General features: G+C 33.3%; 1 protein-coding gene across 4 annotated transcripts in view; it reads left to right on the top strand.

The window, feature by feature from the left end:
• Positions 1 to 26,667, top strand: part of CDH9 (cadherin 9) — a 130,213-nt gene extending 103,546 nt beyond the window's left edge. For 2 of the 4 annotated variants that reach the window (XM_025436371.3, XM_049109410.1), the window contains exons 4-12: positions 312 to 431; positions 1,050 to 1,217; positions 3,263 to 3,450; positions 4,385 to 4,638; positions 15,324 to 15,460; positions 15,910 to 16,031; positions 19,864 to 19,981; positions 20,078 to 20,329; positions 25,190 to 26,667. In XM_025436371.3, coding sequence (XP_025292156.1) covers positions 312 to 431; positions 1,050 to 1,217; positions 3,263 to 3,450; positions 4,385 to 4,638; positions 15,324 to 15,460; positions 15,910 to 16,031; positions 19,864 to 19,981; positions 20,078 to 20,329; positions 25,190 to 25,677 — 1,847 coding nt within the window. In that variant the 3' untranslated portion in view covers positions 25,678 to 26,667. Of the gene's footprint in view, positions 1 to 311; positions 432 to 1,049; positions 1,218 to 3,262; positions 3,451 to 4,384; positions 4,639 to 15,323; positions 15,461 to 15,491; positions 15,848 to 15,909; positions 16,032 to 19,863; positions 19,982 to 20,077; positions 20,330 to 25,189 lie in introns of those variants that run through there. The other 2 variants (XM_049109411.1, XM_049109412.1) reach the window with 2 other exon arrangements.
• The last annotated feature ends 584 nt before the right edge of the window (positions 26,668 to 27,251 follow it).

Raw genomic sequence — 27,251 nt, forward strand, 5'->3', positions numbered from 1 at the left:
TTGTTCTTTACAATATTTTTGATCAAATAAAAGGGCAGTGTATTTGTCTCGGTATGTTAATTTTTGTGATAAAACAAGTTGCTCACTTTTTTTTCAGATAGCTCAAACCATAAAATTGAAGTATGTTTAAATTAAAAAAAAAGAATGAAAAAGAAAAGGGGTGTCCATTTTTTTTGAAGCAGTGTCATTTAAACAAATTTCTTTAACCATATACCGTTGTCTAACACACCACATGAACAGCAGTAATTTTTCAGAAAGTTTTCAAAGTTAGAAGTATTTAAGCATCTGTGTTTGGGTGGGGACTCGTGTAGGTACATCTGTTATACAAGTGACTGCGACAGATGCAGATGACGCCAACTACGGAAACAGTGCCAAAGTGGTCTACAGCATATTGCAAGGACAACCTTATTTTTCAGTGGATCCAGAATCAGGTAATAACATTTAAGACTTGCTGCTCTCTTTCTCAAGATGTAATACATCTGAATGCACAAATATAGATTTTTCTATATTTTAACAGCTATCCAGTATCAAGGTTCCACTTGTCCTCTATAGTTATTCCATGGAAATAAAAGCAAATTGCATAGTATTTAAATAGATTATATGAACTGTTGTTATCTTTTGGGACTATTATTTATTGAGTCTAAATTTATGACACAGAATACAAAATTTCAGAGATTTAGCACTTCACGTGTCAGGAAATACTCAAAACCTAAAGAATGTGGCAATCATCGAAATCAAGTAAGCTTGTTAATCTGAAGATTTTTGAATGAAGTTAATGTTTTTTTTAATCAAGAAGATAATTAATTTTTTTTAATAATTAAATTGATTTAGCAAAACTCGTCCCCTGTACAATAGCCAGTGGAAAAATTCTTTCTGTTCTGTCCATTACAATTTAATGTTTATGGATCATTAAACTAAACACTAAATGTTTAGGTTCACCAACTTTTTATCTGTTTGTTATGATGAACTTCTGTAAAATAGATCTTGCATAGGTTAATCTTAAAACTCAGTGATTAAATTGTAAAATATTTGTCTACTTTTTCTAAAAGGCATAATAAAAACTGCACTACCAGACATGAGCAGAGAAAATAGAGAGCAGTACCAAGTGGTTATACAAGCCAAAGACATGGGCGGCCAGATGGGAGGCCTTTCTGGAACCACCACAGTAAACATCACTCTGACGGATGTCAACAACAATCCTCCTCGATTTCCCCAGAGTAAGGAAGATTTTATTTACCTCATGTCCAAAGCCTCCTCCAACACACGACAAACAGAGGCTAATATTTGTACTAATATTTTCACTATTAGTTTATGAATAAAGGCAAATCCACAGCCTGTCGCCCCGACAAACATCACAATTTCCACAAATTGATTTCCCGATATTTGCTATGATCATCTCACTCTTTTTCTTATCTCTTCCATGGTTCATGGTGTGGACTCTCAATTCTGACTGCCTGGTTTCAAATCCATGTCTGTCACTTGTCTGACCTTAGTTATCTGGTCTGTATCTAAGAATAAGACTCTCTTATTTAACTGGTTCTAAAACACACTCGATGTTTTGAAGTCTCTGAAATCAGATACTGTATCAAAATCCGTGCAAGTTGGGTTTCACTGATAGCATTTGTTTTTCCTAATGGCCTGTAGAGTTATAGTATATCTTAGTTCTGATGGCATCTGAGATGTGTTAAAGTTTGCTAGTATCTGTTACCTCCTGGTAAAGATTAAATCACTCACTAACCTTGTAGTCATCCCCATCTTAGGCCTGTATGTTAAACGATGGATGTTTTGCATGCCATGAGTTACTACAAAAATGGATTCCAATCTTTTGCTGCAAATGTTTCCTTTATGCAGTGAATAAATATATAAAGGGCCCTATTTTGAAATGTTCAATTAAGAGGTCTCAAAATTAAATTTATGATATTGAATCCAATACATTAGAGCATTTGCCAAACTAGTCAAATTTAAAATATTTGATGATTCAATTTTGGGTGGTTGACAGATGCATCTGATAAATGTTTTTAAAAAGTTTGCTGAGAATATGAATAACAAGCCTAATTAGCATAAATCTAAACTTTGCATTCAGTTTCCTTAAATATAAACTGAAAGAGTATGACTTGAATTCTCAAATGATCTGCCACTCTTTAATTCCATGATCTATTATAGTCTTAGCAAAAAAGTTTTTAACTATTATAACAGTAATAAAAATGTTTAAGAACTAGTCACGGAGAAAACATATTAAAGACATAGTTTCATGTAATTCTCATTAAAAACAAAACAAAACTATGAGTTAATTCCTGTCATTTCACCTTATTCTTCTAATGTAGAAATCAAGGGTTAGAGAATTTAACTTGCACAGTGATGAGAATCCCAATCCAGGCAGCTGGATATAGAAGTCCTTCATAATCACCAAGCAAATTGGAAAGAATATAGACTTTGAAGTCAGAGAGACTTATGCACTCTGTGTTTCTCAATTTTATAGGATGATTTCCTTGAGCCCTGTCCCTGAAGATCATGTACCTACCTTAGTCTTATGAAGACTAATGTTAGAATTAAATTAATTAATAATATAGAGGGCCTTTGGCCTTAAACAGAGTTCAGCACATATTAAATGTTTAAAAACACTCCTAACTTTCATTAACTTGTTGTAACTTTTTCCTATTGTCTCTTGAATAGTCACAAACTGAAATCCTTTCAAGGGAGCACAATGCAATATAATGACTGGCTGGAACTGTAGGAAATAGAAACATTCATATTCCACTTACAGGCGTTAATTAACAAGCAAGAAGGGAAGAAAGAAAAGAAAGAAGGGAAGGAAGAGAAAGTTCCTGTGTATGGATTTATTTTTCTATCTCTGACTTAGGATCTAAGAATAAATCCATATATTTGAAATAATTTAAAATAGGTAAAAATGTATAATGACATTATTGAAAGCTCCAGACACGCAGTAAATAATCACCTTTCTTGCCCTCCTGAGTAAAAGTTCTAGATTCTAATATCATGTCTACCATCTATTATCTAAATAACCTTGGAACATTCGCTTAATCTTCCTGGAATTTATAATTCCAAAATGAGAGTGTTCTGCCTTTATAAATTATTTTTCCAACTTAATAAATCTATAATTTTTGACAGCTTCCAATTACAATCCAATATGATGAAAAACTCTCCCAATTTAAAATTGATTTATTGAAGTAACAAAGGCAGAGGAAGCGAAAGATTGTTATCTAAAGATGAATTGTCAAAACAGCTCTGATTTAATTTTCAGGTACGTATCAATTTCATTCTCCCGAGTCTGTACCTCTTGGAACCCATCTTGGAAGGATAAAAGCCAATGACCCCGATGTGGGGGAAAATGCTGAGATGGAATACAGCATTGCTGAAGGAGATGGAGCAGACATGTTTGATGTCATCACTGACAAGAATACACAGGAAGGGATTATAACTGTCAAACAGGTTTCTTTACGCTGTCTTCATTTCTTCATTGAGCACCTCTAGTTTATTTTTGCTTTTCAGTTGAGGGAAGAAAAGCCAAGGGGTTATTATTCCCCATCCTTTACACACTGTCCAGCCTTCACAGAAGTGGGTACAGTTGCGGTTTCATCTCAAATAAGTTAACCATCTTCACCACTGACACTTACAAAAAGTGATACAAATCCTTACCTGCTTGTGCTAAGAGTAGACAAACTAGGATTCGATAGCCTCAAAAGTACTTGTTTTATATCTTCTCAGGCCAAAAAGGTAGGCATGCAGCCATAACTTTATTTCAAGACATTTAAATTAGTCTCTTCAAGTAGATGAAACCTGAAGATGCTGCATGTTTGTACGTTGGATTTCTTGATTTTTAATGCAGTGTGGGAGAAAATTATGAAACTTTACATACTATAATCTAGCTAAATATGGATTATGTTCTGCTTTCCTGATTCTTGTTTTCATTCACATCTTGCTTTCCATAGTGTTCAGATTAATGAAAAATGTTTTTTTATTCTTTTTAAAATTACCAGTTTTAGAAATGTTGGGCTTAAGAAAGCAACTTATATGCGTAGTTTTAGCGAAATCTTTACCTTATTCTATATTTTCTTTGATTTTAACTTTGTATAAGTTTAATAATAATAAATAATCTATATATCCATTAGATAATACATTTGCCTGTGACCATCAAAATGTGAAATTCATTACTAAGTGGGAATCAATTTTAATGTGCATACCATTATACCCAGTTACCCTCTATGAATAATTTATAATATATTTGATATACCTAAAAGGAATAATTGGGAAAATTTTTCAACCACAATGATGGTACCATTAACAGAGTTGGTTGTTAAATTTTAATCTTGTCTTCCATTGTCCTGCCTGGTATATTATACTAATTTTTCTTATTTAACTTCAGAATTTAGATTTTGAAAACAAAATGCTATACACTTTAAGAGTGGATGCAAGTAACACTCACCCTGACCCACGATTCTTACACCTGGGACCTTTCAAAGACACAGCCGTGGTCAAAATATCTGTGGAAGATGTCGATGAGCCTCCTGTGTTCAGTAAACTTTTTTACCTGATAGAAGTAGATGAAGATGTGAAGGAGGGCAGCATCATTGGACAGGTTACAGCATATGACCCAGATGCCATGAACAATTTAATAAAGTAAGTAGTTCACGAAACTTTACATTTGCAGAAAGATGATCGTCTTCTCACTATTTACAAGCATGTGTGAAAAACCTTACATAGTTCTATGTATGATCAAGTATAGTAATAAGTATAATCAAGTATAGTAATAAGACTTCCATAGCAGAAACCCTTAGCTGGACCGCCTTCTACGTGATCTCAATATGTCATTGCATTTGACTCATCACTTTACAAGGTAGGTCCTATTATATTATACCTGTCTGCGGATGATAAGATTAAGGCACGGAGCGTTTAAATAACTTGCCAATTAGTGAGTGGCAGAGCTGGATTTGAGAATCAGGCCATCTGGCTTCAGAGTCTGCGATCTTAATCCTTTAACGACTGTGAAATCTTATCTCACCGTCGTTCTTGGAGAAATCATGGTTCAAATAATAAGTGATCTAAACCAATAAGTTAGAAAAAAATTGTTCTAGAAATACTATTAAGAGGTAATTTGAAAATGTTGAAATACTTTTTATTCATTTTTACATTATTTTTTCAACTTTTTCTTTAAAGTGTTACCGTACAGTGTAATATTGCTTTTTCCTTTTAAAATAGTCACTCGGCACACCATCTATCAAAATTCGGGGGAAAACACAGTATGTCAGTTATATTCTAATAATAGCAGAGACTTAGTAATGGCATTTGAGAATGACAACGTATTTAAATTAACGTGGTATTTGGAAGTTTGGTGTAACACTTTGCCGAAGTTTGAATATTGTATTAGCCCTTTCAAAGCTTTCAAATATGCCAGAACCTTAAGTGATGGCTACACGTGGATCTTAAGGGGAATGCAAATATGGTTGTGACATAAGTGAATGGGTAGGATGGGTGGAGAAAGATGGGTAGCCATGTCCAACTGTGGCCCTAACTCCATGACATGAGACTGTCACACATTTTGCCTATCCTTTCTTCTGTAAAATAATTTTTACCATTTATTGAGCAATTGCTATAAACCAGAGAGTCTAAAGAGATTTATATGTATTAGCTCAGTTAAGCCTCACCACAACTTTATTAGGCAGGTACAATTGTTGTCACCCAAATTTTATAGAAGACTAGGGGATCCCTGGGTGGCTCAGCGGTTTAGCGCCTGCCTTGGGCCCAGGGCGTGATCCTGGAGTCCTGGGATTGAGTCCCGCATCGGGCTCCCTGCATGGAGCCTGCTTCTCCCTCTGCCTGTCTATCTCTCTCTCTCTCTCTCTCTCTCTCTCATGAATAAATAATAAAACCTTAAAAAAATTATAGAAGAATAAATTGAGATGCAAAGACTTTAAAGGACACAGTACAGATAATTAGCAGACTAAAGACCCAAACTATTGTTGATCTGAATGCACAGCCAGTTCTTGAGCAAACATATCCTGCCTTCCTAATGACCTGTTTACTAATTAGAGATAATTAATATAATATTCCTCATTTGTAGGCTAATTTGATTGATTTCAGTTACACAAGGCAGATTCCTCAGAGACAAAATTATGCAAAGGGCGAAATATGGCTTTTGTCCCTTGTATTTAGTCTAGTTTCCCTTCATTTTCCCATTGCCCACAATAGGGAATTTCATAAGCTCCAAATATAGACATGTTAGCTTAGAAAATTACAGCCTTTTTACTCTTCCTTTATAACAAATGTATTGAGGTTACTAACCAACAATAAACTGTACAACTTAACTTGTATGATAAACTTTTGTGTATTCCTACACCCACTAAAACATCATCAAAATCAAGATAATGAACATATATATATCTTACCCCCAAAATTTGCTCATATACCTTTTTAATACCTCCCTCCCCAACTACCTAACACCCGCCACCTCCCGCCACCACCTCCCCACCCCCTGCCGCACAATCTCCAGGCCAACACTGATCAGGTTTCTGTCAATACAGATCAGATGAGGTTGGGCTTTCTTGAATTCATACAAATGCAGTCATACAGCGTTTGTTCTCTTTTGTCTAACTTGTTTCACTAAGAGTAACTCAGTGAGTTACTTAATATTGAGATTTTTCAATGTTGTTACGTGCATTAATAGTTTACCTCTCCAGTCGATGAAAAGTATTTCAACAGACAGAAATACCACGATTTGCTTATTTGTTCACTTATCCGTTGACATTGTGAGTTGTTTCAAATACTTGGATATTGTGATACCTTTAAACACATTTGTGTATAAGTATGTACACAAACTTTGTGCATCAGAATTTGTTATAGTTTTTATATATACACTTTGTGTGTATACACACACACACACACTTTTATATGTTTTCACTTTTCTTGAGTAAATACCTAGAAGAGTTATGACTGGACTATAAGGTAGATATGTGTTTAATGCTTAAGAAACTACCGTATTTTTTAAAGTGGCTATACAATTTCACATTTTTAACAGCATTTATGATGGATCCAATTTCTCTACAACCTCACCAATACTTGGCACAGTCAGCTTTTTTTTTTTTAACTGTAGCCATTCTGATAAGTGTGTAAGAGTATCCTTCTTGCCCCTAGGGCCAACGATATTGAGCACTTTTTCATGTGCTTAATGTGCCACCCATACCTGTTCTTTGATGAAGTGTTTAGACAATATTTGCTTAGATTTTACTGTGTTATCTCTTTATTATTAATTTGGAGATACACAACACACACACACACACACACACACACTCACATCACACAGAAGATACAAGCCCTTTATGACTTGTGATTTACAAATCATTTCTCCTACTTAATGGCTTGTATGTACATTCCCATAACATGACCTTCAAAAGGCAAAGGGTTTCAAGTTTGATGAAATCTAATTTATTAACTTTTAAATTTGTAGATTGAGCTTTTAGTGACTTATATTGAAAACATCTTCCTGGTCCCAAAATTCTTATTCTATGTTTTCTTCTAGAAGATTTATTGTTTTTAGTATTATATTTACATCTATGATTCATTTTAAGTTATTTTTTATATTGTGTAAGGTATGGATCAATGGCTTTTTGGTAGATGGAACTCTGATTTTCCAACATCACAAGTTGCAAATACTATTCTTGTCACTGAATGGCCTTCATACCATTGTCAAAATTCAATTGTCCACGTAGATATGGATCCAACACTGGACTCTCCCTTCTATTCCAGTTATGTATTTATCCATGTTCACAAAATCACAATTATCTGTACTCTTATAAAAAATCTTGAAATTAAATACTATTTGTCATTTAACTTTTTTTCTCTCCTAAATTTGCTTGGTAATTCTAGGCCCTTTGTATTTTCAAATGTCAACTGCTACAAAAGAGTCTGTTAGAATTTTGATTTGAATTGTTTTGTGTGTAGATTAATATAAACAGAATTGAGGACATCATAATGATACTGAATCTATTAACCCAAAATAATGTATTCTTCTTTGCTTTTATAGGGATATTTTTCAGCTGTGTTTTCAGGTATTTATGTCTACAAAAAAACATCTTTTACATTTCTTTTTATTGCTTTATTGCACTGCAAGAACCTCCAAAACAATGTTAAAAAGAAGAAATAAGAGCAGAAATCCTTGACTTCTTTCTTGTATTATGATGAAATCATATAGTCTTTCATCGTTTAGTTTTATGCCATCTGCAGGGAAAATTTTGTTCTATTCCTTTTGTTTTGAGCATTTTTATCAGGAATAGAGTTTGGATTTTGCCAAATGGTATTTTCTATGTCTATTGAAATGGCCATATAGTAAAGCGATGATTTTTTAAATTTATTTTTCAAGTACTGAACAAGCTCTGCACTATTGGGATAAATACCACCTAGTCACATTATGCTATAATTATTATATAAAATTCAATTTACAAAAGTTGAAAAATAAATTTGCACCTATTTTTATTGGGACATTATTTTACAGTTTTGTTTTCATGTAATGTCTGTTTTCATTTGGTATCATGATAAAACTGTCTCATAGAATGTAGTCAGAAGTATAAGATCCTCTTTTAATTTTTTGGAAGAGTTTGCGTAGAATTGACATTTTTCCTTAAATGTTTGGTAGAATTTAAAAGCAAGGGACTGTATAATCTTTTTTATATGAATTATAATTACAAATTTTATTTCCTTAATAGTTGTAAGGCTCTTCAGATTTTCTTAATTCTTGCATGAGTTGTTTGGCTTTTTTTTTTTTCTCTTTTTTTCATCTTTCAGAGAGTTTTTGAATTTTATAAAAGTTGAAAAAAGTTGTTCATAATATTTATATTGTCCGTTAGATACTCTAGTAGTGATAGCCACCGATGATATTGTTAATTTGTATCTAGTGTCTTTTCTTCTTGACCAGTGTAACTAGACTTTTTTAGTTGATTGATCTTCTCAAAGAACGGACGAGTCTCATTGATTTTTTTGAATTGTTTTTCTTTTGTTTTTTCTTTCTTTCTTTCTTTTGCTCTGATCTTCATTCCTTTTTTCTGCTTAAATCAAGTTTCATTTGCTCTTCTTGTCTATGTCCTTGAATCAGAAGTGGAGGTCATTGATTCGAGACGTACTATTATTCTCATATGTGTATTTTAGTGATAAATAAATTTCCCTCTAGGTACATCTTTAGATGTGTTGTTGCTTTTTCTACCAATACAGTAAAAATTTTATGTTGTCTTTATTTTTCTCTTCATACCTTGCAAGTTGTTCCTTAGGATGCTTCTAAATTGTGTCACTAGTTGAAAGCAATCACATTATGATGTACCTTTCTATAAATATGCTTCATTTATTTTGTACTTGATGTTTGTAATGCTTTCTGAATATATGACTTTATAGCTTTCCTCAAACTTGGGGAAATTTTCAGCCAGTCTCTTTAATATTTTTATTGCCCTATATTCTCTTTAAGGACATTTAATTATAATTATGTTAGGTCTCTTAAAAGTGCAATACAGGGGGATTCCTGGGTGGCTCAGCGGTTTGGCGCCTGCCTTTGGCCCAAGGCGCGATCCTGGAGTCCTGGGATAGAGTCCCACGTCAGGCTCCTGGCATGGAGCCTGCTTCCCCCTCCTCCTTTGTCTCTGCCTCTCTCTCTCTCTCTATGTCTATCATAAATAAATAAATCTTTTTAAAAAAAGTGCAATACAGTGCACTGATGCTATTTGTTTAGTGTTCTTTTTTTCTGTCTTAGCCATTTTAAATAGTTCCCATTTATATTCATCTTTAAGTTTACTAATCAATTTTTCCCCAATATCTAACCTGCTTTAATTCCATTTAGAGTATTTTTCATTTCATAGATTATAATTCATTCTCTGGAAGTGTTTCTGGGTTGTTTTCAATTGGCAGATTTTTTTCAGAGCAGTCATATTTTCTTGTTTTTTTTTTTTTGCATGCCTGTAATTTTTTATTGGATGACAGATACCATGCTCTTACTGTATTTAGTATTAGGTAACTTTGCATTTTCTTTCTTTTTTTTTTCTTTTAGCTTTGCATTTCCATAAATACTTTTGAGCTGCATTCAGATACGTGTTTAAATTACTCAAAACATCTTAATTTTTTTTGGACCTTACATGGATTAGATATAGATGTAGATTGACAGAGATACAAATATAGAAATAGATATAGATACATAATCCACCCAATCTATATAAATATATCCTTTCCTTTATCTGCAGTTTCCTCAGGTACAATTTTAGAAGTAAAATTTCTAGGTCAAATACTGATAGTAAATTTTGCAACCTTGCTTCATAGAATATAAAAGTGACTGATAAATTTTTAAGTTCTCCCAAAAGTATTTGTGTTTAATAGGGCCCTCAAGAATAAAGAAACAATGGATAGTGGTTTTTACCTATAAAATCTCATAAATTATGACAAAGAGAAGAAAAATACTGAAAGAAACAAATTTATCCCAAATTATGGTGCTAAAATTATACTGCCAACTCTGTCAACATGAAAGGCCATGTATGAAATATAGAATATAGGCTGATTCTTGTTTGCATAAAGATATACGCAAAAAACCCACAAAAACTTTTTTTTTCCCCACAAAAACTTTTAACAGCATGAGAAACTAGCAATAATTCAACAAGGAGACAATATTGTAATATGTATTTTTGCTGCTATAGAATTTAGAAGGATGACTGATCCCCAGAGCAGCAATGGGCTATGATAAGCATAATGGAGAGATATTTTCCAGGGAAATCTTAGGAACTATTTCTCACCCACCAGCAAATCTGTTCATCAAACATATTTTCTGAAATACATCTGCCACTTGCAACATGAGATTATGATTACAATTAGCAGCTGTTGTCAGCTTTGCTTCACCTCATTAGTAATCATGGATTTCCCAAGTTATAGGGTTGATTATAGCTTTACAGGTTCTGAAAGAACATGTTGTCTCATTTCACACCTATTTTATGCTCAACATATTTAAAGTTAAACAAATTTTAGAAGAGATCTTTTCTACTGCGGTCAAAATGAGAAGGAAGTACACAACAAACTTGCTGGAAAGAAATGCTTTTTTAGTTATGCATTAATAAAAGCTAGTCTGTGTGCATGAGTCCACCCTAAATTGAAATGAGTGAACAAGTGGATGTGTGTGTGTGTGTGTGTGCACGCATGTGCCAGTGCTTCCCAGAACTTGATTTTATTATAGAGAGTAAAACAATAATGTTTGTTTATTTTAAGACTATGATTATTTAAAAATCATGACACTAATATTTGGGGGAAAAAAGATTTGAACTATTTGCCCAAGCACTGTATAGCCACATTCTCTTTCTAAAGGACAATGAAAGTTTTGTAGTTCATAGATAGAAAATACATTTCTGGAATGCAGTAGCTGGAAAGGAAAGAGCAAACATACAGCCTAATTATATTGACTTAGTGGAAGATGTACCTGGAATTCAGTAAAGGAAGACGAGTACTACCTTTGACATATTTCTGCACACAACTCATTTGTTCTTGTGTTTGTAATTTAATTTATGTGTTTTATTGTGATAGATGAAAATACAGGGATCTCATATGTGTTGGATTCTTAAAGGTAAAGCATTAAATTTGAAAAGCAAACAAGGTAGAAGCAGAGTTCAGCTTCCACAGGCTCAGATCGCTTGTGCTCTTTTTCACTTATTTGCTGTTTGTGCAGATCCTGCTTCTGCAGAAGGTGTTCATTTAAAAAATTATACCAGTAGGCTTTTTTTTTTATCTTATTGCTCAAAATTAAATATAAGGAGATGAATAAAATAGTGCTGCTTTAATAGGCCATCTGCTGGAACATAGAGATAGCATTGTCCTGTGTTGTTTATCAGGCTCTTTCTGGTCAGCTGTGGTAATCCAGTGTATTTATTATTAATAGGTAAACCAGCATGTCCCATTCTGCACTGACAATAGAATATTGGCTGTTGATTAATAGAAAATTATCTCTGGGCTTTGACAAATTGTAAGATATCATTTGCACCAGAGCAAATTTCTGAATATAGACCTGGAACTTTGCAGTGTTAAAGAGAGCTATTTTTAAATTGTCAAAGTGGTTCTCCCCCATGAATTCTTAACGTGAAAAGTGGTACCTTTCAAGATAGAATCTATGAGTAGGACAGTCAGAAACTTATTCTGATCCCACATAAGCCCCAAATGAGTCAAAGCTGGACTTGCATAATGTTAGAATTGTTAGCTATTCCTCAATCATAGAAACCCTCATGCTAATCTCTAGGGCAAGTAGCAATGAGCACAAAGGGATTTTAACTTTTTATTTTGATCTTCAATGCAAACAGTAGGAAGAAATCCAATGTCTGTTTAGCCATAAGCAGATAATGGCTAGCTATTGATTTTTCCAATAATGGAAAGAAATATATTCAGGCAAATATTATAAATTGAATTCCATTCAATACACATAGATGTGGTTGAGTTATGTTCTTTTACTGTGCTTTCTTTGTGTTCATTTTAGGTTTGTTTTATTCATAAGCAGGATTTGGTGTAAATATTTAAGTAAAATAGAACATTTTTAAAAATGTTCTAGTGACTTTTTTAGCTTACACATTAGGAACTAAACTGTAGGAGTCTTGAGGCCTAGAGATAAGAAACACTTTTTTTTTCCATTTTAGCATTTATTAAGCAATAGTGATTAAAAAGAAAATTTAATATGACTGCCATCCTCAATTTTAGTACATTAGCAATTATTTTAAAAGTGAGATCTATCTCAGATACTTGTGTGACAATGAATTGCTAGTTAAAACTTGATAACTTTTGCTCCTAGAAGATATATGTATATACCATTATTTATTTTAAGTATTTATATTTATATCTGGTTTCTAGTTATCCTCTATCTCTTTAGGAGTTCCCCCACCAGAAGTGCAGCTCTTAGGCAGTGACCATATACCATATAAAGTTTCTTTAAATCTCCCTAATTTTTTTCATAGCATCATATAGGAAAGTTATAATTATGATTATTGAAAAAGTGAGATGATACTACCATTTCCATGTGGCTCTAATGTCCATTACACAAACCTTCTAAAGGACAAGAAGGCCACCGGGCTGGTTTTATATTTTGATACTAGATACATAAAAGAACCTGAACCCAATTAAGTAAATTTTTACTTATTCCATCTTTGAGATGAAATCCTATATATATATATATATATATATATATATATATATATATATATATATATACATTTTTTTCTACATGCCCAAATACTCTGAAATAGTGTCTGTCATTCTAAGAAAATCACTTGATAAAGTTTAGCAGAAAATAAATTAGGCAAGCCCCATGATGTTAAAGTATTAACAATTATTTTGGAAATCTGAGTTTATGAATGAATCTCTTATGTTCAATATAGTTCTTATAGCAGTAGACTAAATCATGGGTTCTTTACTAAAACAGCCAAAGCAAACAAAAAAATCATAGAATTAGGTAAATAAGATTTTCATCTAATATTTTTTAAATTACAAATGTTCCACAATGTTTAGAACATAGGCTGCTCAATATCTATTACTTATGTTTGTCAAAGTCAGTACCTGATAGCGAATATATTACAAATTCATAGTGGGGGCTGTAATTCCTTGATTCACCAGATCAAAAAGGAGTTCTTTTGCTAAGTGACTTTAATAAGATACCTAGGAAAATGAGAACTACACCAGATGCTGATTAGTCTTTTTGTTGTCTCTCTTTTTCCTCCTTTCTATCTTTATTCTAATCAGTTTATTCCATTGTATATAACCTTGCTATATGAAGCCTTGTCCATAGACTTATGACATGTGGTTTGCCTAGGATGTTTGATAGAAATAAAAATCCCAGCTCCGACACCACATCAACTGAATCATAATCTGTCTTTAATGAGATTCCAATGTAATTCATATGAACATTAATGTTTGAGAAATACTTATTTCCCTATATGGCTTAATTAAATACTCAGCAGCAGAAACCTCAAACAGATGTAAAGTATTGGGTAGCCTACTATGGCCTGACATCACTAAATGATTCTATTATTATAAGTTAGTCTTTTAAAAGATATCCCTTATATTATAGCCTTCCGTTGCTGTCATAACAAATTACCATAAACTTAGTGCTTAAAGAAACTCAAGTGTCTTATCTTACAGTTTCATAGGTCAGAGATCTGGGATGAGTCTTATTGGACAAAAGTCAAAGTGCTCATCTGGACAGGGCCACATTCCTGTCTGGAGACTGTAGGAGAGAGATGGTTTCCTTGCTCACTTAGTTTATTAGTAGATTCTGGTTCTTTGCAGTCGTAGGATTGAAATTCTTATTTTCTTGCTGTCAGCCCAAATTTCGTTCTGAGTTTCTAGAGGCTGCCTGCAGTCTTTGGCATGTGGCCCCTTTCCGCCAGCCTCAAAGCCAGTAATGAGAAGTCCCTCTCATACTTTAAATCTTTTTTTTTCTCCTGTCTCAGTTCTCTAGAGCCCAACTCTGCCTTCTTCTTCCACTTTAAATGGTTCATATGATTGGTGTAGGCCTATCTAGAAAATCAAGAATAATCTCTCCTCAATGACTTTTAACTTTAATCACATTGGCAAAGTTACTTTTACCATGTAAAGTAATACAGTCACAGGTTTCAGGGATTTGGAGGTGGGTAGGCATCTTTGGGGGAGGCGGGGAGGCATTATTTTCTACCACAGACTGACACAAAGTTTATGATGACATCTTCCATATTCAGCCTTGATGAAAAAAAAAAAAAAAAGAGTCATGGAACTCTGTGTAATATGTCATTTCATTTTAGCTGGAATAGGTCAGAGGAATCGATTGGAGGATAACCTTTGATTCAGCCGAGATGTTCCTTGAATAGAAAGCCATTCAAGAGCAATGCATTTTGCCACAGCTTCTCTCTATTCACTTATAGTCATAAGGACTCTGTGGATGCATGTTCTTATGTTTTTTGACATAATTTCAATTTATCTAATGCAATTGACTCTATCAAATTTAATATGACTGCTTAATGTGTCTCAAGCATTGCCATAGGTCTAAGATAGGTCAAATAAATCAAGTGACAATTAAAAACTCTCTTAAAGACTGACACAAGGATTCATGAATATAAATAATAACTCTAAACTACACATAATTATAGAACAGTAATGATGGAAAAAGCAGAATATATCAAATCTTCTAAATGACAATTACATTAAATAAAAATTCAAGAAAGTTATTGGCATTTTACTGGTCATGCCTCATGAGAACATTGCTTGAATTGCCTATAACATTATGAAATAGTAGATGAGCTAATAATCTTCATGCCTAGATTCATGAATCTCTTTTCTGCCAGATACTCTATTGATCGACATACTGATATGGACCGGATTTTTAGCATTCACTCCGAAAATGGCTCTATTTTCACTCTGAAACCCCTTGACCGGGAATCATCTCCTTGGCACAACATCACCATTACAGCCACAGAAATAAGTGAGTGGGAGATACATCACTTGAACACCAAAGTGGTAAAATGATAGCATTAAGTAGGCTCTATTTCTTGAGTGAAATAATCTTATCGTTAGTAACATCAGAATGTGTTGGATTTTTTCATTATTTTAATGATTACCAAATATCCATTTTTTAAACTTGATTTTCTTTTACACCTACTCTAGGATAGAAATAGGATCTGACCTCATAAAAATAATTAATCTGTCTAAGAAAATTATGTCTTACAAATAATACTTCATTCTCAATCATATTCTCCTCTTTTTGATCATGCTTTCCATATGGACCATGTAAGAAAGCTGAGATATTCATCAGCATCCAATTGAGAAAGTGCATACCACCGAAATGATCTGTTGCTAAGTTACAAATGGGGTGAGTGGTATTACTGCTTCTCTGTAAATGAGACTGAAGTCTTACACATGTTCTCGTTGCAGATAACTCAAAACAAAGTAGCCACATCCCTGTCTTCATCAGAATTCTAGATATAAATGACCATGCTCCGGAATTTGCCATGTACTATGAAACATTTGTTTGTGAAAATGCAAAACCTGGGCAGGTAAATAAAACTATTATAAACTTTAAAGAAATATTTCCTCTTCACAAAGACAGATAACATTAAAATAATTCACTTGCACAAAATTTTTTGATGCAAACTCTTGTCAATCCTCTTTGTCACCTGTTCATCTCCCTTTACCAAAACATTCACAGTGATCTAAACAGATGATTTCTAAAGTTGTTTTTATTATGGAACCCATGATGTGATAGGAAAAGTTATAAGATATGCTTTAATTTATATACAGGGTATCTAATGAATATCTATAACTATATCTATGTGAAAATTCCTACCTGGATTCCTAAGTATGCTTATACTGAATTATATTAAAGAATACAATGGAATATATTACTAACTAAAACATGAAGTATGAAAATGAAATTGTTCTGTGTTAGTATAGAGGGAATAGTAGTAGTTGTCTCGTTGATTACATTTTCCTCTTAATCTCCCAGGCAGGATATTTTGGTTTGATAAATTATACTTTGTGATTTTTTAACTTTAATATTATTGAGATAAAAAGATTGTACAAGACATACAAAGCCCTCTTGTAAAGTCCTCCAAAATATAAAAGATCTCTAACGTAATTTTAAGCAAATGCAGAATGTGTTCATTTTTGACACTAATATAATATTTTACAAATGACTGCACAAATTTTACTGAAATAAATGTTAACAAGTTAGCCATTTCTTTGAAGAAAAAGTAGATAGATGTTAAGAATCATATGTAATTCCATCATGTCTATTTAAATATAGAAAATAAAAGTGAAATACTGTCTTCCTTTTATTCCAATAAAGATTGCAATGGACCGAATGTTCATTTAAAGCCCTAACTCCCAGTTTGGCTATATCTGGAGATGGAGCTTCTAAGGAATCAATGAAAATTAAATAAATGTGATCGTAAGGTTGGGGCTCTGATCTGAGAGGATTCGTGTCCTTTAAAGGAGAGACACTAGAGATCTCTCTCTCTCTCTCTACATACACACATTCAGAAGAAAGCAAGCTGAGGATGTAGTGAGAAGGCAGCTGTCTGCAAGCCAGAAAGACAGCTCTCACCAGAAGCTCACCAAGCTGGTACCTTGATCTCAGACTTTCACTCTTTGGAACTGGGAGAAAATAAATTTCTGGTACTGAAACCATCCAGGCTGTAGTAATTTTTATGGCGGCCCGAACAAGCAGACTAAGACAGAGATACATACCATATTCCACTTACATACACAAAAGTAAAAATAAGGTATTATTATTACTTTCCAAAATAAAGAATCATTATGCAGTTATCTGGATTAAAAATTGTTTTTCTTTTTTTTTTACTTTGTAACATGTAATAGACATATTCTCAATTTAGTAATGATTATTTTTAATTCGATGCTGAATTCTTATAGCATTGCTATATATTAATGAGCTTAGTCAACTATCCACTTAATAATGGAAATTTGGTTTACAAGCAAAATATAACTCTAGCAGACAACACTATAGTGAGCATTATAGTACATTTGTACTTATACACTCCCTGGTATTCTTTTTCTACCTTTGAAGTGGGCATAATTTTATATATAAATTTTATATATAAATACTTATCAATGCCTCCAAACAGCTGCCCAAATAGGTCATATAGCTAGTGGATGATTGCCTATTTATTGGAATACTAGATTTTAAATGTCCACCAAACAGTATATTTCATAATAATTTTAACATGGATCCTTCACAAATTACTCATTTGCGTAAAATATGAACATTTTTTCATAAATGTAAGCCATTTTAAAATAATCTTCACGGATGTATTAGTTTCCTAAGGCTACCATGAGAAATAATCACAAACTAGAGAGCTTAAAACAATAGGGATGTGCTTTCAAGCAGTTCTGGAGGCCAGAAGTCTGAACTCAATGTGTCTGCAGGCCATCTTCTCTGTAAAGACTCCGGGAGAGGACTCTTGCCATTTCCTATGCTCTGTATAATTGCCAGCAATCACTGGCATTCCTTGGTTTATAAGAATAGCTCCAGTCTCTGTGTACACTGTCCCATGACATCCTTATTCTATCTCTCTGTATCCACATTTCCCTCTTCTTATGAGAATCCATTCATTGGTTTAGGGCCCACACTACTCTACTATGGCTTCATCTCAACTTGATTACACCTACAAAGAGCCTATTTCCAAATGAGATCACATTCGCAGGTACTGGAAATTAGAATTCGAACATATATTTTGGAGAGACATGAGACAACTGACAATAGCATATATATAGTCTTTACTTGTCTGTTAATAGCTTTTATTGATTCATGTGAGCAATTGATACATATTACAAAGTAATGTTTGATGACAATAAAGTATAATTGATATTAATTAATAATTATTTTAATAGATACTACTACTACTAAAATTTGTCTTGTTCATATGCTTGGCAGAAAACAACTTGCTTGTTGAAATTAACAAGGTTAAAGATATATTTTAAGTTATGCATATGTTAAAATACGCTTAAACAGTGGCCCATCTCATTTCAAGAACTCAGCTGTATCACCAGAGGACCAATGCTGTTCATGATTTAAAATATTACTAAAAATTAGATATATCATTGCCAATCTGGAGCAGGAGGTTGAACAAAAGTATTAATGTACTAAAAATACTTTGTCAGGATCCGATCTCCTAAGGAGAAAAGATGCATTAAGCTTGTATTAATTATTATGCACTTTAGAAAACTATATATATATGGTTCCATATATATATATATATGGAACCATATATATATATATATGGTTCCATGCCAGTCTGTCAATATAATGAATGGAATCATAGTTAATATTAAAGGGGAAAAAATACTGACTAGTGAGTGTACTGATTAGTGTAGCTCTAGAAGGTACACAACAATCAAACAATGGATATGTCAAACTACTGTGAAAGTCCAATAACTGTTTATCACAAGAGTTGGACTATTATACCTGGAAGTGGTGCAACTGTTTGTTTTTTGTGGAAAAGAAATTTGAAAATAAGAGTGATTAGATGGCTGTGATTTCAAGTCATACAGATGGCAGGCCCATGACTAAAAAAAACAAAACCTCAATGTGCTTTTTCCACTATAAAACACTCAATGGAATTTTTTCTGCCTGACCTGTTATTTGTTGCTCCCTCTTCACACTATGGCACACGTCTGACTTAGAGTGAACACAGCTAAGAGGTGTTGTGATTTCTCAACGTTGGCACTGATTTTTTTTTTTTTGGAACTCTAAAAGCATTTGTTTATATATCTTGCTAAACTTTGCAAATATCATTAAAAGAAAAGCAAGTAATTTGAGTAAAATATGCAATTTGATTGTAGTTGGGGTGGCCCATAGCTTTAAAATCTTTTGCTTTTCTGGTATTATGTGGCATATTGCTTATTTATCCAAAACTATATTCAGAGCATTCTTGATCTGTGGGAGTGGTTGTGCTAAGCACTTTTGTTTTTTAAAAATGCATCTGTTATGTTCTCTGTCTTTGAGACGATCATTTAGTTTGGGCAACAGATTGGTAACCAATTACTAATAAAACAGACCAGTGCTTTCTAATGAATATTAAAAGAGGATAGATGTTGGAGTGATTAAATTTTTCTTTAAGGTTGGATATTCCAGTGGTTGAATATTCATAGTGATACTTTGCACAGTAATACCTGATGGAGGTTTTTTTTTTTTTTACCTTTAACTAATTGTTATATTATGCAGAACTATAAAAATTTCTGAAAATGGCCTGTTTTTTGTTTCTTTAATGTCAATGACACATGTAAAGCATAAACACTGACTTAAAATGTCATATAACAAGGAGAGTTGCTTTTTGTTGTGCTTTATTTAATTTATTGATTTGGTTTCAGTTGATTCAGACTGTCAGTGTCATGGACAAAGATGATCCTCCCCGAGGCCACAAATTTTTCTTTGAACCAGTACCAGAATTTCCTCTCAATCCGAACTTCACCATTGTAGACAATAAAGGTATAGAACATTTTTAAAGCTAAAATTGAGACCTTCAGATGCAAAATGAATAACTGCCCTAAGTATTTTGTTTCCCCCACCTTTTTTTTTCCCTAGATAACACAGCAGGGATCATGACTCGAAAAGATGGGTATAGCCGCAACAAAATGAGCACCTATCTACTGCCGATTTTGATCTTTGACAATGATTATCCAATTCAGAGCAGCACTGGCACGCTCACTATCCGTGTGTGCGCCTGCGACAATCAAGGAAACATGCAGTCCTGCAATGCAGAGGCCTTGGTCCTATCTGCTGGCCTGAGCACGGGGGCTCTCATTGCTATCCTTCTTTGTGTCATCATTCTACTTGGTAAGTCGTACCTCCGAATGCTCATTTCACTTCAATAAGCCTCTCCCATATTGTTCAGTGATGATGCAACTGAAGAGCACTCTTATCTAGAGCTAAAGGTTGAAACTTTTAACTATTTATTAAAATTGTTCTTTCGATTAGAAAAAAAAATTCACTTGGCTCTACGTTCAGCTTTCTAGAGATGACAGAGATAATGGCTAATGCTCTATACACATAGGTATAGACATATTTTTAAATCTATTTTATATTATTACCGCTCTGTGCTAACTAATCATGGTCACTGTTCTAAGGACATTTAATTTTGTAACTGATTTAATCTCTCCATTAAGATAAATACTTTGATTCTTCTCAAGAAAGACTAAATATAAAAAAATACATAAAAATATTTTAAAAAGAAAGACTAAATAACCTATACAGATTCACTCATTTAGAAAGTTTTTACTAGCATTCAAACCCAGATAAGTCTATTTCAGAATTTCCCCTTTGAACCACTATTCTCAAAACCAAAGACTATCTTTATAAGTAATATTACTAACAAATACTAAGTTATACATATTTGACACCTAATTCACAAGTACATTTAAATTGTCAAGATAACATAAGCTTTTTATTCATACAGCATGTTATACATAGGTGCAAATTAAAAGTTTAAGTTCATTAAAAAAATATATCACTATGACATTGTGGTCATACCTAGTCCTGCAATGTCTTCTAAAGTCATGCTTCCAATAGCAAATCTTTTATTGGAACATGCCCTAACAGGACAGCAATTTAATTCAATTAAACAGTCGTTCCACTGTAAAACATTTCCCTCAAAATTGTTTCCGTCAAATATTCATCCAAAATGCTTATGCTGAGGGCATGAGAGCCAGCCAAATTTATGTTCCAACGCTCATATGTGCTGGCTCCTTTTCACTGCAAATCCTTTCAAGCTATCTGGATGAAATCCCTCTGGCCAGATATCCTTGCAGGACTTCAGTGGGGGATTGATGAAAGTGAGGGGAAAACACTTGTCTCAGCTAAAATGATCCAACTATTTAGAAAAACATTTTCTCAGGGTGCTTCCGAACATACATATCACCAAGCCACATCTCAGAATTGCTGCTAGAAAGGTCAACTCTCCTGTAAAATATTTTGGTATCCTCACGAAGAATAAATTTTGGCTTACCTTTCATCTAAGTGCTACTGATATTATATTGTTCTATGTGCTCAAATAGTTCTACTTTCCTTATTTTGAACAACATGGACATGTGTATATTTCAAATTTTATTTTTAAAATTTCCATATTAAGATGATACACACAGACATGAAGACATGCATGCATATGTGGGGGAACAAAAACACTCTCCAAATAAGCTTAGATCAATAATATTATGAAACTAAATTGTATAGTATTTTTTTCTATACAGAAATCCTAGAGGGCTGCTCCATTATTTTGAAAAGTGTGCCACGTTTCTGTCTTATGCAATACAGAAGGCACACATTTCTTGTTTTCCTCCTTCCCAACTGGTTGCCTACATATGGGGTGCTTTTCTATTATTTTAGTTAAACTTGGTTCTAATTTAGAAGGTTTCATTATCAAAGCTCATAAAGCTTTTTTGCTGTAATTTCATCTTTTTTTAAGTTTTTATTTAAATCTCAGTTAACATACAGTGTAATATTAGTTTCAGGTGTGCAACACAGTGATTCAACACTTCCAAACAACACCCGGTGTTCCTCACAGCAACTGCACTGCTTAATACCCATCACCCTTTTAACCCATCCCCCTTCCCACCCGCCTCCTGGCATCTCTGTTTGTTCTCTATAGTTAAGAATCTGTCTTATGGTTTCCTGCTCTTTTTTCCTTTCTTATGTTCATCTGTCTTGTTTCTTAAATTACACAGGAGTGAAATCATATGGTATTTGTCTTTCTCTGACTTATTTCACTTAGCATAATACACTCTAGCTCTGTCCATGTTGTCGCAAATGGCAAGATTTCATTCTTGTTTACGGTTGAGTAATATATGTATACATATACACACACCACTTCTTTATCCATTCACCAGTCGATGGATACTAGGGCTCTTTCCATAATTTGGCTATTGTTGATAATGCTGCTATAGACATCTGGGTGCATATATCCCTTTGAATTAGTATTTTTATATCCTTTAGGTAAATACATAGTGGTGCAATTGCTGGTCCGTAGAGTAGCTCTATTTTTAACTTTTTGAGGAACTTCCATACTGTTTTCCAGAGTGGCTGCACACGCTTGCATTCCCACCAACAGTGCAAGAGGGTTCCCTTTTCTCCACGTCCTCTCCAACACCTGTTGTTCACACAGTTAACTAAACTTCTATAGTAAAGAAAGGCTGCTCTTTGCAAGGTAGTGATACAGAACAATGATATTTTAGACATATCTGTTACAGTTTGAAGAAATGTGGCTTTTAAGTTTGTCTATGTTACAAGGCAAAATCAAGCATTAAAACCTGAGGAGGGACCCTTTAAGCTTTTGGGTTTCTTAGACACCTTGGAAGTCAGATGAAACTTATGGAAACTATTTAGAATAATAATTTAAATTAATAAAAATAGGATATATTAGACAAAAGAAATACATTTGTCCAAATTAAACAAAAAATAAAAGCAAATTGTGCTTAATTATTGTCATATGTGCCTTGCTCTAGTGCAAGTTTAATGATCATTTGAGATACATCATAACTAAAATGCAATATAAAATATCTGTGATTTCTATTGGTCTAATAATCATACACACTCTTACTATGACTATTGTAACTGATATTCTGATGCTCAAAATAGAAATACTAAATTCCAGTTATAGATTAATAAAGATAATGATACACTATTTTCTGATACTTATCTTAATCTCTCTGAATTCTACTCAATTAATAACCTCAGCCTAGGGAAATGATGCAAATGATTTTGACCTAACAGAGGAGAAAAAACTCAGAACAGGTTCTAAGGTTCATTTGTGGGAGTTAAATATTATATTAGCCCTGAAGCCCTGAAAATAATTTGACTATATTGTTGTTCTTTTATAGCCAGAATTTATAAAAATGTTGAGGAAAGTAGAGAATTTATAAATTAATTCAATATTAAATTTAGAAGGAAACTTCTTTTTACTGCACAATTCACTAGATTGGTGGATTTCAGATCTGTGTTGGCGTTAAATAACTTATTTTCATCCTTTAATAGGGGAGAGGATATATATGATCTATTTTTACTGAAAATATATTTTTTAATTGTCTCCAAGATGATTTTGAATATAGCTCAGGACCCATAGCCTATCCCTTGGAGGTTAACTGAAGATGCTTCTAATGAATTTTTTTTCATTATTGCTACCAATTAGTAGGAGCAAAGGAATGTGTGTGGGGCAAATATGAAAATAGCATTAAATAGGCTTTTAATGGCGTTATAGGGAACTCAAGGGCCATGGTGAATTTGGTCTCGATGTAAATGAGTTTGCTTTGTGTAATCTCAATACGATAATTGAGAAAAGAAATGACAGATTTTTGAGCTAATATTTTCCTGTTTTTTAATAAAACATAAGGGGTATTGATAAAACATTTAGCTACCTGAAGTAAGGGAAAGCTGTTTTTTATTTATCCCATACAATGTGCAAGTGTGCTTTAGGGAGACTATCTTCATTTCTTGACTTTTTTTGTTTAGATTTTATTTATTTATTTATTCATGAAACACTCACAGAGAGAGGCAGAGACATAGGCAGAGGGAGAAGCAGGCTCCATGTAGGAAGCCCAACGTGGAATTCGATCCCAGGACCCCAGGATCATGCCCTGAGCCAAGAGCAGATGCTCTACCACTGAGCCACCCAGACGTCCCTCTTAACTTTTCTTATATATAAAATTAGGGACTTGGTCATTTGCAATGGCAAATTTTTATTTTGTTAATCATGTATTTTTTTCTTTTTAAAAATGTATGTGTAAATTGCAAAACATTTATTTTGCAGAGATTCATTGTCACATACATGCATATGTTAAATTTTAGTAATATAACGAAAAACAAGAAAGTATGTACTACGTAGGGAGGTTCATAGTTAACTTTATAACACGGGTATGTAAATAATAAAAACAATATAGCAAATAGATTACAATTAACATTTTAGCCAGAAGCTTCCAATGCAACTGTCTAAGTCCAGGGAGTCCTCAGTAACAAGATAATTAGTCTGAGCTACTCTGTAAGATGAGTACAAGTTAAAGATAAGTTAGACTTTGAATTGTATATTGCTGTTTATAGTTATATTTCAGAATTTAAGTAGGCTTTCAAAACCACGTCCGTAAAGGAATTTAAATTAATATGAGCTACTGGAAGGAATTAGATCAGTAGCACGTATGTATTTATGTATATATGCACACACATATATTCATAAGTGTAATACATTCATATATAATACATATTATACATGCATATTTATGATTGCATATATTCCCTTGAGTCATTAAGAAAACTTTAAATTGGTTTTAATTTCTCTCGGGATAATAATGACTGTAGCTTTAGAATTTTAGTATTTTTAAGCAAGCACACTGTTGAGAGGAAGGAGGTATCACATAATTAACAGTTGGCTAAATGAATTAGCCATAACTGAGTAAGGCTTTTTCAAGGCCAGAGCTCTATAGGAGAGTGGAGTCTTGAGAGTAAATAAATGGACTCTAGTCACTGCTCCTTTACCAATACAGGACATCCACTCATTGGCCGAGGCACTTTGTATTTGTGTAAGATGGTTCCTCTGTCCAAACAAATCTTAGCATCTCTCGTAACCACACAAACTCCCCTCGCCAAAGTCTTCTTACAGTGACTTTACACCTGATTCATGAAATCTCACTATTTTCTCTTTGTTGTTGTGAATAGTTTTAGTTGTACTGTTTGCTGCACTGAAGAGGCAGAGGAAAAAGGAACCCCTGATTATTTCAAAAGATGATGTCCGGGACAACATTGTGACCTACAATGATGAAGGTGGAGGGGAAGAAGATACCCAAGCTTTTGACATTGGCACACTAAGGAATCCAGAAGCAAGAGAAGACAGTAAACTTAGAAGGGATGTAATGCCTGAAACTATTTTCCAGATAAGGAGGACTGTGCCTCTGTGGGAAAATATTGATGTACAAGATTTCATCCACCGAAGATTAAAAGAAAATGACTCAGACCCAAGTGCACCACCTTACGATTCACTGGCAACATATGCCTACGAAGGGAATGATTCCATCGCAGATTCACTCAGTTCTTTGGAGTCTCTCACAGCAGATTGTAACCAAGATTATGATTACCTCAGCGACTGGGGGCCTCGTTTTAAAAAGCTTGCTGATATGTATGGGGGTGATGACAGTGACCGAGATTAAGAGTATTGTATGAGTTGACCCATGTTTTTGGAAGTACTCTCCTGTTCCTAGATTGAGTGGCCTGCATTCTCTTCCTTGGAGGAAATTTTTTAAAAAATCAAAATCACAAACAATACGTAGGTGTTGTCTTAGTAAGGGTTTGCTTAATCAGTAAGTTTCCGTGAATGAATACGAATGATATAGATTAAAAAAAAAAAAGTAATAATAACCAGTTCACTCTCTTTGCCTAACAATCTCTGAAGGAAAGTATATCACATCAATAATCAATAAAAATTACATAAAAGGCTTTTTGTGCCTTTACTTAAATATAAAGACTTTATAAATGTTTTCTTAACTGACTTACAGTCACCTTTACTATTAAACATTGTGCAACGGCTTTGTAAATTAATATGAAAATATATATATCCCTAAAGAAATAGGAATGACTATTACTGCCATATTTATTTAGTTGAAGAATGTCTTTGTGTTAATTCATTCATATTTTTATAAATGTATATTTATATTTTTGTATTTTTATGAAATAAACTAGTATTTATAAAAATGAATATCATTTTATTTAATTCCTAGAAGCAGTTCTGATCTCACTTATAACAAATTTTTTACATCTTTATAGGCAAAACATGATTCACTCAGGGAATTAAGAACAGCTGAGTTACTGCATATAATTTGGAACTAGAATGCAGCAAGACTGTAAAAGAGCTTTTAGTACAAGTTATGCTGTTTTGCCTCTGCCACTTAAATATGGACAAGTGTTATTGAACCCTCGTTATCTACCCATCGATAGGATGTGAGACCTTTGAAATATGAACTATTATAAATATGCTTGTGAATGATTAAGTCTTTTGTACAATTTTTTCTATGGAATCAATCAGTGAATTTTATTTGAGAATATATGAAATACATGTAAGGAATGCTATGTAGATGACAAGAAAATCTAAAACACTCTTCCTTCATGAATAGAATAGTTTTCAGAATAAAAGGTAATAGTTCTGATTCTGTTTCTTCATGACCAGTTAACTCATGGAATATAAACTGGATGACATTTAAAATGTGTACAAATAGACTAGAGGAGTTTTGGGTTTTTTTTTCATTGAAAATTTTATCAAGGAGATTGCAAGTCACCGTATACTTGAGGAAATCTTAAAAGAACTAAAAACATGTAGACTGGAGATAAGAACCCTTAGGGAATGTAAAGTTTTACTAACAATGGGGATTGTCCAGAAAACAGAATATAGACAATTTAAGACATGGGAAAGGAGAAGAGAGAGAAGGAGAATTGTATATAATAATTATTTGCAAATCTGTAAAACTGCCAGAAAACTTGCCTTGGTTTAATCTGGAGAATAAGACCTAAACAAAAGATAGAAACTTCACAGGAAGATTGCATATGATTCCTTTTCTGTGCCATGTTTTATCTTTTCTCTTTCTCTTTTATTATTCATCCTGTAAGGAGTAAATATCATGCCCAGGGTGATTCCTACAGTGGAATTTATATAGAACTTTAGCACTGACAGGACTAGTCTGTTACCAAACTTTTTTAAATAACAAACACTGAATGTTATGAACAAACTTAC

This window comes from Canis lupus, chromosome 4 (assembly GCF_003254725.2).
Source record: "Canis lupus dingo isolate Sandy chromosome 4, ASM325472v2, whole genome shotgun sequence".
Classification (NCBI taxonomy): Eukaryota; Metazoa; Chordata; class Mammalia; order Carnivora; family Canidae; genus Canis; species Canis lupus.